This window comes from Ahaetulla prasina, chromosome 1, assembly GCF_028640845.1.
Source record: "Ahaetulla prasina isolate Xishuangbanna chromosome 1, ASM2864084v1, whole genome shotgun sequence".
In the NCBI taxonomy this organism is placed as follows: domain Eukaryota; kingdom Metazoa; phylum Chordata; class Lepidosauria; order Squamata; family Colubridae; genus Ahaetulla; species Ahaetulla prasina.
Window position 1 is genome coordinate 338536635 of NC_080539.1, and position 14008 is coordinate 338550642.

Sequence of the window (14008 nt, forward strand, 5' to 3'; positions counted from 1 at the left end):
CCCCCTAGAGTCGGGAACGACTAGCACATATGTGCGAGGGGAACCTTTACCTTTTACCTTTCATTTTAGCTGTTTTTAGTAAGGAAGACTGTCCTGTCATGGATTAATACTCTAACCAACTGGTACCAAGGGTTACCCTGTTTTCCCCAAAATAAGACATCCCCTGATAATAAGCCCAATCAGGCTTTTGAGCACATGGCAATAAGGCCAAGCGCTTATTTCAAGGTTCAAAAAAATATAAGACAGGGTCTTATTTTTGGGAAAACACCATACACTTTCCAGTCTAGATTATTTGTACACATTTGTACATTATTTGAATCTTCCTGATATTCTTCATTCAATAACTCCTTGCAATATCACTTGTGTTGGCTAGTCCAGGGGTCCCCAGCCCCCGGTCCTTGGACCAGCACCAGTCCACAGCATATCAGAAACCGGCCCATGTAAACAAGGGCGATCTGCAGGATTCAGGCAGCACACGAAACCATACCCCCTTCCGGTCCATAGAAAAACTTCTTTCCACAGAACTGGTTCCTGGTGACCAAAAGGTTGTGGACCACTGGGCTAGATTCTATCCTGGTCAAACCCGATTAAAGAATATTGGCGAAGTCTTTGTTTTCATCCAAAACAAAAAGAGTTTATTGCATAAATAAAGCCAAACATTTTTATCAGTTACTTTTTTTTTTTTTGCTGGTGTTTATTGTGAAGATTTTTATACCTATTTCAACAAGAGTTTTCTTTTGGTTTCTTTTGGTATATGTGCATAGAGCTATGTGTTATATACCATTCGTTACTTATATATATATATAATGTGTTAGGAAAGCTGCTATAAAATCCTTTTGAAATGGTAGATGCCGATAATATGGAAGATGGTACAAATGGAAAGCATCAAGATTTTGTATTTTGAGGATTGATTCACATAATTCATGAGGTTAATGCAGTTAGTGTACCTACTGTTCGTGGCTAATTACATCCACGGAGAGAATTGTAAAAGTAAATGGAATATCTGACGGCTAACTCAATTAATTGCCATAATCTAATAACAGATACTTAACTTAAGTTAATACAAAAGAATTCTAGTGATAACTTGAGAACTATGATTGAAAGTTATGACCAAAGACTAGAGACCTCCTTAAGAAAAAGAACGTGATTAATGTTATAAGAATATTTATCAACATCCAACTTGCATGTTCAGACATGCTTCTTTTAACATCTTCAAAGCAGATGCATTATTCCAAACAGCTTCATTCAGGCAACCAAGACCTAAATTTTTACCAGATCATTTGTGTTGCTTGACTATCTCATTCACAGCTATAAGAACATCGTTAAAAGATTCCCAAATGAGATCTTTACAGCCCACTGCTGTGATACAGAACCAGAAATAAATTCTGCAGATTTTCATAACTGTAGAAATATGTTCATGTTCTCATTTTCATTCTCTTTCAACCAATGGAATATGAGAAATTAAATTATGTAAAGGAAATGGGGACTTTGTCACCTCACTGGGTTGATAATTATCTGAAAGTTCAAAAGAATGAGATCAGATTTGTAGTGGAGAGGGAGCTTGCAAAAGGAGTTTAAAAATGATCCAAATAGGTTAGACCTGCAGAGAAAAAAAATCCCAAAATTTTCCCTAATATGTTTTAATGAGACCATTGGACAGCAGCTTCGAATGTTGGTAACTGCACCATGTTATTTCTCTCACCCCAATTTGATACGATTCTATGCTACCCAATCCATGCCTCCCAGTGCACATGTACACTCATACTGGTTAAGAAGAGTCATCAAGTTCGTGAGGACAGAAGGAAGTAACCAAAGAAATACCAGTTGAAAAAAAGGGATGTTTCAGAAAAAAATAAAGAGAAAAAATTGTTTAAAAATATCACTTGTTTAGGGCCATCCTTTGTATGGGATGGCAAAGATGGCCAGTCAAGACAGATTGTACATTCTGAGATCATTGTGGCTCTCCAGAAGGCATGGACCATGCATGGATTGCTTGTTGCAGAATACTGGCTGATTTGCTCATTGGGAGATAAACAGAAAGAAATAGCAATCAATAGTGACGAGGCGGCCCTAAAAGGTGAATGAAATTTGGCATGAAGGAAGAAAATAATACAAGCAATTTAATTAAATCATATTTGTTGTTGTTAGTTGCGAAGTCGTGTCCGACCCATCGTGACCCCATGGACAACGTTCCTCCAGGCCTTCCTGTCCTCTACCATCCTCTGGAGTCTATTTAAACTCATGCCTACTGCTTCAGTGACTCCAGTGACCTCGTTCTCTGTCAGTGTTGAATTGTGGAGTCCTTGGTTAGTTTGGTTGTTTTCTTTCAGATGTTTCATTACCCAACTAGATAACATCTTCAGTGCTAGAAAGGAATGGCATTTGCTCTCTGTTTATATACAGTGGTTTGCCCTGTCAATGTTGATAGGAGTGGGTTTTTTGTTGTTCCTTGATTAGGCTGTTGTGTACTGTTTTATTTTTTTGTCTGAATTGGTAGTTTTTTGATTGGGGTATTGTTTACTGCTTGATTGTTGATCAAGTATTAATTCTGGTATTAATCCCTGCTTATCCACTAAATCAGTTTGGAGGCAAATTAAGATTAGAGGCACCACCACTGGATTTGCCAGGCCACACCCACTCCGTTTTAGCCAAAGGGAAAAAAGTTGAAATACATCACAAGACAAGTTTGGAACCCGTGATCTAGAACCTTTGTCTGAACAGATTGTGACTTTTATGTGCACATTCCTTTTGCTTAATGAGGAGACTCATTCTAACTCAGACTAACTTTTGAGAGCATACCTGGATTTGCCCCAATGCTTCTTATGTTCAATTTTCAGTGAATGCTTTCCTAGGCCTTGTAGCTATCCAAATAGCCTTTAGCAGTTCACCTGAAACTTCCTTCTTCATCCTTCCTCTGTCCTTAAATAAGGGTAGAGTCACATATATGTTTATCTATATTAAACTGCCAATATGGTGTTAAGTTGTATCATTATGTTTTAAAAATAAAATTGATACAAGACTGTGAAATTTAGTAGATTTATAGTGGATACTGAGGGTTGCACGTCCTATATCCAAAACATTTTTTCTGCACCGTAATGATTGAGAATCTCTTCTGGGAAGTTTACTGATGCCCCCCTCAATACAGAGATTTAATTAGTTCTTGAAATGTTTGCTTTAATTGGTTAATCAAATATGACCATCTGCCAGGAATTGCATTTGTCATCTAGATTCAGTAACAAATGCTTATAAAGGTGTGATAAAAAGTTCATTGTTTGTATTTGTAGTGAAAAATATTATAAAGAGTACCTCTTGTACTTTATATGCATAATCTGTGTCCATATTTTTTATGAATGTGTGTTTTATCTGCAAAATGCAGATAGTATGAACTTTAATTACAGAACATGACTATTAACAGTTTGGGGCAGAAATACATCAACTCCCCAATGAGATTTAAGAAAACAGTAATCTCTAATTATACAAAAATTTGGCAAATTTTAATACATGGTTGAATAAGGACAAGGCTGGTTCTTAAAAAGTTCTGCTTTTTAAATCTGCCTTGGTGACTATAAATAGTTGATTTGCTTTTTCTCTTAGCAAAGAGCCAAGAGTTAGAATTGTAGACTGAAGTATTAACCATTGCTAATCCCAATTTCAATCTTTGTTGCAGGCTGCTGATTTGAGTAAACCAATAGATAAAAGAATATACAAAGGAACGCAACCTACATGTCATGACTTCAATCACTTAACAGCCACAGCAGAAAGTGTTTCTCTTCTAGTGGGCTTCTCTGCAGGACAGGTGCAGCTAATAGATCCTATTAAAAAAGAAACTAGCAAGTTATTTAACGAAGAAGTAAGTGAATGTTAATCTTGGAGCATGCAAATGTGCTTGCATTCTTTATAACATTTTCTTCATGTGTGGCATAATTATTTTTACTTGGAAACAATATGCCCTGGTGAATATTGAATACGACAATGTATATTTATAGTACTATTGCAAAATGGATATATTGTTTTTTTCTTCCAGCCATTTCTCCAACTTCCTATCCTTACAATAAAAAATGCAAGAGTACTATGCTAAAGTAGATACGGGTATACTGCACTTCAATTGTAGTCAGTTTTATACCAGTGACAATTATTCCTCTATCTTAAAGCTGTATTGTTCCCCAGTTTTAATTCGCATTCCATATGCTTCATTGAATTGCTAAGATAGTTTGTAATGGTTAGATATCTAATGCAGACTATATAATAATAATAAAATAAATATGTGTAGAAAGCTTGCATGAATCAGTGTTTTTAGGAACTTTTTTTACTCTTTTTTAATCCTATGAAAAAGAAGCCTTGGCATGAACAATGTTTTGCATGTACATTTTGTTCAGATAAAAATAGGGTAGGTTTAACTATTAGATTGTTGTTCAGCTATGGCATCCTATCAGTGAAAGGTAATTTTTTGACAGACAATTCTTCTCATCCAAACTATTTCTCAATTATTACAAATTCATCAAAACAGATAGGGTATAAACTGGGGGTGTGGGGGAAGGAAGCTTGCAGTGAGAGGAGAAGAGAAGGGAAATTCATCTCACGTAGTTTTGTGAAAGGAAAGGATAGAGGAAAGATTTTGGTTTCTTTTTGAGTTGGTTCCTTAGGGAACTTTTTAGAGACTTCAGGTAGGAAATAATCTTTCAGTGAGATTAGAATCCAAGATGCTACTTTTTCTCAAAATTGTGAACAACTAAAACAATCAATCTTTTCATATATAAAAAAGCACCATAGAAATTGAAAGGATGAAAATTAATGTATGTTTTCTGAGAAATTACAAGTTATGCTAGCTTTCGTAGCACAAAAACCCATATAATTTTGCTTAAACACCCTCTTCTCCCTTCTATCACCATTATCTATTTACTGATTTTATCTTTTATTCAAAACAATTTATAGCAGAGACTCTTACAGTTTATATGTCAGTTTATCTGCTGGGCTATATAATTCAAGACTGTCCTTCCCAAAAGTTTCGGTACAGCTTTTCCTTTAACTCACAATCAGCACCAAAAATTGTAGCTCCTGACGAAGAAAAACTAGCATTTTTGCCACCTATTTACTCATCTATAAATATAGCCAGGGGTGAAATGTAAAATTTGTTACTACGGGTTCTGTGGGCGTGGCTTGGGGAGGGGGTAATGTGACTGTGTGGGCGTGGCCAACTTTGTTTTTTTTTTTTACTTTTAAAAGCAGCCGAAGAGGTTGTAAAAAACATGCTTTTAAAAGCCTGTGATGATCAGGCAACACAGCTGGGATCTCCAGAGGAGTCTTTTAAAAGCTTTTTTTAAATAACCTCTTCGGCCAAAGCGGTTGTAGAAAAAATGCTTTTAAAGGATTCTGATGATCCCAGCTGAGCCGCACAATCATCAGAGGCTTTTTTTTACTTTTAAAAGCATTTTTTCGGCTGAAGAAAAAATGCTTTTAAAAGTTAAAAAAAAACAATCTCTGATGATCGCGCGGCTCAGCTGGTGTGGGATTTTTGCTACCGGTTCTCCGAACCACCTACTGCCATCGCTACCGGATCGGGCAATCTGGTCCGAACCGGGAGCATTTCACCCCTGAATATAGCCAATTTAGCTCCAGTTGTATACACAACACACTCATGCTGTCTATTCTAAATAAAAAATAATGGAAGAAAAAAAATGCTGAGATGGAATTATTCTATTTCATGCTTCTCTAAATATTACAACAGCTATATAAATTAATCCAAGTATATCATAACTTGAATAATTCTAAATGCATGGAGGCAGTACTTTTATTGGGGCCAGTTTAAGTTGTATGAAATCATTTCAGAATTTTTAATTTCAAAACCTTTTCAAAAGGGAAGTTGGTTAAAATTAAAATGGTAGGTGGATTATTTTGGAGCTTTAATTATATTAATTTACATTGTTAAGTGTAATGGGGAGCTTCAGAGTTACAGATTTTGTATTATAATTAAAATTTTCTATCTTAACTGCTGAGAAAATGGCACAAGGATATTTTTTCCAATTCTTTATTTTTAATTTTATTTTTAATTAATTCTTCACCTTTATTCTTCAGTCATGTTACGATAAAGAGAACTTAAAGCTCAAGTGTTGGTAATATTGTAATTTTGCACAACCTCAGAGCATTGCTTCAGTGAATTTTGGGATTTTTTTTTCCCATGGAAGAAGGCTTTGTTGCTTCACAGGACGGGAATAAACTTATTTAGCTTGTATAAGTAGATACAAGAATTCTGATGGGTTGTCCACTATGACACCTCTTTGTTAAGAGCTCCAGAATACCTATGAAATTTATAATCCAGTTAAAACCAATATGATACTTTTTTGGAGAAAGAACCACTTTTGTTATTTTTAACTGCCTTTAAAAATTGTTAACACTTATACGATTTGAAATGAACAATGAATTGAATACTGTAATAGTTTAAAAATATTGGAAAATCTAATACATAGATTCAAAATCAAGGAACAGAGGGAGGGGGAGAAGAGGGGAGAGAGGCTTTGAGTGTCTACAACTTCATTTCAGATAAAAGAAAAATCCTAGATCTAAATCAGAATTTAGTAGATTAGTATTTTTTTCTTTGGAATATGTGTAATTTTCTGAGCATGATTTTATACTAGAATGTTAATGACAAATCTGGCTGGTTATTATATTCATATTTTTAAGAAAGATATTCTTTTAACTTAACTTCAGTACCATTCAAAGTCATAATGTATTAGTTGTCTTCAAGAAGAAATATGTATTTTTGAAAAAGAATTATAACATGAACAATGCAGAACTGTGTTAACTATATTTTTCTTTTGTTTTTCAGAGACTAATAGACAAGTCCAGAGTAACTTGTGTAAAATGGGTGCCTGGTTCAGAAAGTCTCTTCCTAGTAGCTCATTCCAGTGGCAATATGTACTTATATAATGTGGAACACAACTGTGGTACCACAGCTCCACACTATCAGCTACTTAAACAAGGAGAAAATTTTGCAGTCCATACGTGCAAAAGTAAATCTACACGAAATCCTTTACTTAAATGGACAGTAGGTGAAGGTGCCCTAAATGAATTTGGTTTTTCTCCAGATGGAAAATTCTTGGCATGTGTAAGTCAGGATGGCTTTCTTCGTGTATTTAACTTTGATTCAGTTGAATTGCATGGTACAATGAAAAGCTACTTTGGAGGACTGCTGTGTGCATGTTGGAGCCCAGATGGAAAATATATTGTAACAGGTGGAGAGGATGATTTGGTGACTGTCTGGTCTTTTGTGGACTGTCGAGTGATAGCTAGAGGCCATGGGCACAAATCATGGGTCAGTGTTGTGGCCTTTGATCCATATACAACCAGTGTAGAAGAAAATGATCCAATGGAATTCAGCGGCAGCGACGAGGACTTCCAAGACCTCCTCCATTTTGGACGAGATCGAGCAAATAGCACGCAGTCAAGATTATCAAAAAGGAACTCTACAGAGAGTCGCCCAGTAAGTGTAACGTATAGGTTTGGCTCTGTAGGTCAGGACACACAGCTGTGTTTATGGGACCTAACAGAAGACATCCTCTTCCCACACCAGCCCCTCTCAAGAGCAAGGACACATACAAATGTCATGACTGCCACAAGTCCCCCCACAGGAAGTGGTGGAGCTAACCCAGGAAGTAATGGAAATAGCATCACAACACCTGGAAACTCTGTACCACCTCCTCTTCCACGTTCCAATAGCCTTCCACATTCTGCAGTTTCCAATTCTGGCAGCAAAAGCAGTGTCATGGATGGTGCCATTGCCTCTGGTGTTAGTAAGTTTGCAACCTTGTCATTACATGACCGGAAGGAAAAACACCATGAAAAAGATCATAAGCGAAATCATAGTATGGGACATATATCTAGTAAGAGCAGTGACAAACTGAATCTAGTTACTAAAACCAAAACAGACCCAGCAAAAACTTTGGGAACGCCTCTGTGCCCCAGAATGGAAGATGTTCCTTTGTTAGAGCCTCTTATCTGTAAAAAGATAGCACATGAAAGACTGACTGTGTTAATTTTTCTTGAAGACTGTATAGTCACTGCTTGTCAGGAGGGATTTATTTGCACATGGGCAAGGCCTGGTAAAGTGGTAAGTTTTAATCCTTAATGCTGCATCAAAGAAATAGAACTTGAATAGGTAGTTTTTTTTTCTCAAAACATAAGTGAATGTTGAATATAAACAATCTTTACGCTTAATGTAAAAATTATTTCCTCAGAGCCATACTTTTGGATACTGCATGCCGTATTTCTGAACAATTTGAAATGTCTGGCCTAGGTGAAGTCATTTTGAAATACAGTTGCCTTCCAGCCAGAGATGTGTTGTGTATCCAAAGTGTCAGTGATAGGTTTCTTATATTTTCAAAACTATTTTTATATGAACATAATTGAAACATATCTAAATTACTGAGGGTAAAGTTGCAAGGGCATTCAGGAATATAGCTTACCTAGACTGTAATTTGATCTAGTGTCACATTTTGGATAGCTGAATTTCAAATAATTAACTGATAGAAGTCAATAAACAGAATATATTCTCACCTTTTTGGAAAGCTATTCATAGTGATGAGTTTTTAATTCTACAGTGATCAGGATAATTTATAGTGTCCCCATTTAAAAGTTGAATAAACTTGATATTAAATATGCATTGTAATATTCTTGACTTTTAATATCAACTTCTTCAAGTATTTTTGTGTGTAAGATCACAAAAGTCCCTTAGCAGAATGTATCCCCATCCCATAATTTTCCTTGTCACTTCAGATTATTTTCATGTTAACAGTATTTTTAACTCAAGCATTGTTCATTAAATCCATAGGCTTAAATCTGGCAGTTGTAATCTTTTATTTCATATTTAACAAAATTAGCTATTTAAATTTTTTAGCACTTTACGCTGATAAAGGTTGACTTCAATGTTTATTGGCAATTTGAAGGCTGTAGCTAAAATATTTTTAAAAATATTGAGGTGATCTGTGCACTCACTTGGCCATCCTGGGCTCAGCCTCCACAAACTAGGATTCCTTATGTAGCCACGTATAAGGCTTTGGGGAAATCTTTTGTTATATAGTCCAACACAATAGAGCTGGAGCTAGAATCAGAACTAGCACAATCTCATTTGTTATTGGGCAAGCTAGAGAAAATGATATCTGAAATGGCTGATGGTTGACTTTTTTAGAGATGTAGCATGGGGCGCTTTTAAAACATCTTCCAGAGAATAAGCCATGAAGTACTTGACAGTTGTCAATTCCTAGAGTGAACAGACTTCAGAAAATTATTGCAAGTAGAGTTCTTCCAATAGAAATCAAAGCCTATTGGGACTTACTTTCATTATTGCTCTGTAACGTGTAATAAATTTTATTCGTTAAATTCTCAGCAAACATGCTCTGATATGTGGTCTTTCCTGTATGCCTTATCTTGGATAGACAATCTAAAAATGTGACATTTTCATGTGGGTGAGAGAAACAAATTCTGAGGATAAAATCTCACACTTCGTTCATTTCCGTTAAGATAATTTCCATCTTAGTCTATGCAGGGGCCAAAGAAAGCTGATAGTGATTTTGCAGATGTGTGTTGATGAAATTGGAAATTATTGCCCCTTTGTTTAATGTACCAGAGATTCCAAAGTAATTTAACACTGGCTCTTAGGTTGCTTCCATTTTTATTAGATTGAGATTCTTAAAGGAGCTGACGTGAACTAATTAGTACAACTTGCATATAGCAACAGTTTAATTTGGAGGACATTTCAAATATTTCAGAGATAGAGTATGCAGTATCAAAAGCTAGGATTTCTATATTTGGCAAATGCAGAAATCTTTAAGGTAAGTTTCATGCTGATAGTATTCATGAGGTCTCTGAAAACTAATATTGCACACTGTTGTAAATGCCATTTTATTTAGGATGCGTTTACTTAGGATGGGTTTCTTATTGCTGTTGTTATTCTTTATTTTGCAGTTGGTGAGCTTACTTAGCTGGCCTAAACTAGCAAATTAGGTGATATGTTTACAGGGTTCTGGCCAGGGTGGTCATTGTAACAGAAACCTTGCTTTTTGTTTTATAGGAGAGCACTTAATTAAACTCTATGCCTATTTAATTAATCTTCAAAACAATGGTAACATATTTCTTCCCCCGGGTTAAACACTGCCTATGTTTATCTTACTCTAGGTTTACTCCCTTTAGCTTCATTTTAAAGTCTTTAAAGCTGCTGTATTCCTGCACTGTTATTTGTTCACAATGATCCTAGCATATAGTTTCCATTCATCCATTTCCTGCTGCTAAAATTGTTTTCTGCCTTTGTCAGAAGATTTCAGTTGGATAAAAGGGTCACAAACCTCCAGGTTGAGGAAAAAGACTCAACCAATTTTGCAGTTTGAATCTTCATTGCTACTGAGCCAGCCTTTTCTGTCTCCCCCCCTCTCCCTTTGCCAGACTGGTGCAGCAAGGATAGCAGAAGAACAGGTTAAAATATTTATTCATTAGAATAAACTGCTTTGGTCTGATTGCTCTCTGCCTTGGCTGAAGTATCTAATTATGGTTTCAGTATCAGTATTCAGTAGAAAGAAACACTGTCAGATTGGAGTAAGAAGATTTACACTACAGCCTTAGATTTTCTTACTCTGCATTAGCATGTTTTGAGTTCCTCATGCTCTTTCTTTTTCAAAATACAGTTTAAACACATGTTAAAATGTAACATATTGTGTTCAATAAAAAGACACAGTAAAGTCATGTTGCACATAAAAGCAACATTTTAGAACTGTGCTGATTTATGGGAAAGCTGCCTATTCTACTGGCATTAAAGTTTCTCTGTAATGATTTGTAAAAAAATTTGTTGCATCACTAAGAAAGTTAAATTGCTCATGAATCTTTTGACCAATTCCTTGCTTGCTAGTCTGGTAGAGACAGCAAGAAAGTACTTGGATTTCTTTTGTGATGCTAGTCACACCTAGATTTCTATCAGGTATTGACTTCATTGACAGATTTTATCCAACATGATTATTAACTACTTGTAATTTTCAGGAAACTTGCAGCTATTTATCTTTGCATATTCTTAGTATGATTTGACTAACCATAAAGGTTGAATTGAATGAACTGGCAGCATATACCCTGGCAGAGTAAATGTGTTACCAATTTGTATAATAAAATCCACATTAAATTTACAACATTTATTTGAACCATGTTGTACAAGAAAAATAATTAGATCTAAATTGTAGAACATTTTCCAATAAGCAGCAACTGTAGTTCAGCATCATTATTTAACTTAGTTCTGTGCTAAAATATTGTACAGATATTTTGTGATGCTATATTGGAGTGTGATCAATTGCATTTGAAACGAAATTTTCATTGGCAAAATTGTTTTATTGAATGGAAATATAAAATGCTGTGGAAAGTGCTAGCTATGATTGGAGTAATGCTGGATTTAATGATTTAAACAGGATCTGGGGATTCCTTGAAAAGTTTTTATACATAATTGTTGGGATGAATTAATATGAGTTAACGATACCCAGTCAAAAATTAGCCAGTTCCTTCTGTGAAGCCAAAAAAGAGTAATTGCCTCCATGTGGTTATCCAAATTAGAAAGAAAAGAGTCATGCTAAAACATTTCAGAAATGCTTCATTTTTTGGAACTAAGTAATGTACTTGAACAGACCATGTATGTTTCCCTTCCATCACTTTAAAGCTACTAAAGAATAACTGCTGGCCTGCATTATGTTGAAAGAAAGAAAACCAGCTAATTTATTGTCACATAACTTGTATAAAGTTTAAAAGCAAGATTTTTCCCTGCATTTATGAAATCTGTATACATGAATTTGTTAAGACTGACACGTTAGGTTATACTGTACAAAATTGTAATGATATAGTGAAAATCAACAGTAAATTCATATGTATTTTCTTTATAAACGTCCATCTGATTTCTTGGCAATTTAAATAAATTTCATAAGAGCCTTTCTAACATAAATTGTTAAACTAAATTGACTGTTGCAATAATAATGAAGCTTTAATAAGTATTGTTCATATATTTATAATTTTTAAAAATCATGTTTGTTTCATACTGCTTATTTTTTAGCATTTTATGTCACTGTTTCAGCTGAAGAACCCTACTAAAATACTTGACGTTACAACTTACCGGGGTTGTCCTCTGTATACTGACATTAAATAAAAAATGAGACTGAATTGTAAAATATAGTTAACTGTCAGTAGTGCTTCTCATGCCTGAAGTTGCAATGTTGTTTTGCCACAGCTGATACTTCACTAAATGCAACAGGCGGCTTTCTGAAAACTGGCCACTGTAACGGCTGCTTCTGTAACTGCGGTTTTTATAAATGAGCCTAAATGAATGATACAATCTCTTGAGTATTTCATACCCATCTCAAATGTTGGTTTGAGTTCTTTTATCATATTAATATATCAGAAGTCTATCCTGTTCAGTTATTATTAATTGAAGGTGCACCTGATACATTGGTATTTCCAGTTTGAATGACAGAACCATGGGGTGAAGAAAGTTATCTAAATCTTCTAAAGAGCTATTGAAATGAAAAAAATGATATCTTCTGGATTCTATAGGAGCTCTTTTATTTATCAACTGTGTTAGTTAAATATATGAGTTGCTTATCAGAATTAGGTGCATAAACAGGCAGTCCAAAACTTAATTTGGCAGAATCCTAAGTATATATCAATTTTCATATAGATTGCTGACATTGCTAGAAGTTGCTGACCAATTTTAGCTTTAGTTGGATTGCTTTAATCGTTTTGGAAAATAAGGTATGTTTTCAAGGTGGTACTTTCAAAATGAAGTTCCAAAGCACCCCCCCCCCAAGTTTTTCGTTTAACATATTCACTTTACTAATAATTTATTTTTGGGAAGTACGTAATTCTCTTCACTATTGTGTTACAGTATTAATACTACAAAGCACTATTTAAAAGTCACAGGTTAATAAAACAGTTTCTTCCTACTGACATAGTACACTAACACTAGATGGGACATTGTTTTAGCTTGTCACAATAGTAAAAATTATCTTGTACTTAGATTCTAATGATATCTTTCATATATAAGGCCATAGAGATGGTTTATGAAGATTATTTAGATTAATATTAAAATAGATTGGTCTGTTTGAAAATTAAAGAAAGCCATAGAGTTTTCAGAGGTGACAAGCAATGGGGAAAATGCACACTTTGTAAATACTGTGACTGCCTCCTGGGAGTATGCTGCATTGTCCTAAATTAAATGCTATGTGGTGATACCTTGTGTGTAGAGATAAATTGTACTTACCATATAAGTGTGATTGCCGTGATATTATAACACACAGGTCTAGTCATATGGGATTAGACCTTCTTTTAAAAGTTACCCAACAGTTACCTGATTTATGAATTAAGCACATGCAGTTAATTACTTTTAGGAGTGGAATTTTATACAGAACCTGATGTTTTGTTTAACGTTAAATAAAATGAGTCCCCTAATGTTAAACAAAATGAATCCCCTAATTTTAGAGCAAATTAATCTTGTTCTTTTGTTCTTATATGTTGTCAGACTTCATCTATATTCTTATTTGTGTGTGTAGAGAGCGACCCATTTTATTTGCATAATCTTTTGTCTAAATCTTGCTTCTTCAACTGGAGTATTTATTTGACCAAGAAAATTACTTGACTTATTCATGATACTGCATGCATGCTTTTATTTGTTAATCAATCAACTTATACTTGGTTTTTTAAAAATATGCTTGATTAAAGAATACTATTGAATTGTAACATTTTTTATGAAGATAAATTATGAAAAGTGCTTTGATAAAGTATATATGAAAAAATAGATTCAGAAAATATTATCTCTTAAAATTAGTTTCATTCTCAAGAGAATGTGCCCTTCCCTTTCACAGATAAAAAAGCATCTTACTTTCCTTCTGCCGTGCATAAAAATGAAGTCATTTAAGAAAAGAAAGTTGTACTAATGAAAAGTATTTAATAATGTTCCCTCTGTTAAGGATCTCAAAATCATTTTAGTGTATTTATGATG

At 34.6% G+C, this 14008-nt stretch overlaps 1 protein-coding gene across 10 annotated transcripts in view; it reads left to right on the forward strand.

The window, feature by feature from the left end:
• The window catches only part of WDR20 (WD repeat domain 20), an 81768-nt gene that overhangs the window by 19378 nt on the left and 48382 nt on the right, over positions 1-14008 (forward strand). For 9 of the 10 annotated variants that reach the window (XM_058162730.1, XM_058162732.1, XM_058162733.1 and 6 more), the window contains 2 exons: positions 3668-3850; positions 6824-8104. In XM_058162730.1, the coding sequence (XP_058018713.1) occupies positions 3668-3850; positions 6824-8104 (1464 nt within the window). The remainder of the gene's footprint in view (positions 1-3667; positions 3851-6823; positions 8105-14008) is intronic. The other variant, XM_058162740.1, reaches the window with a different exon arrangement.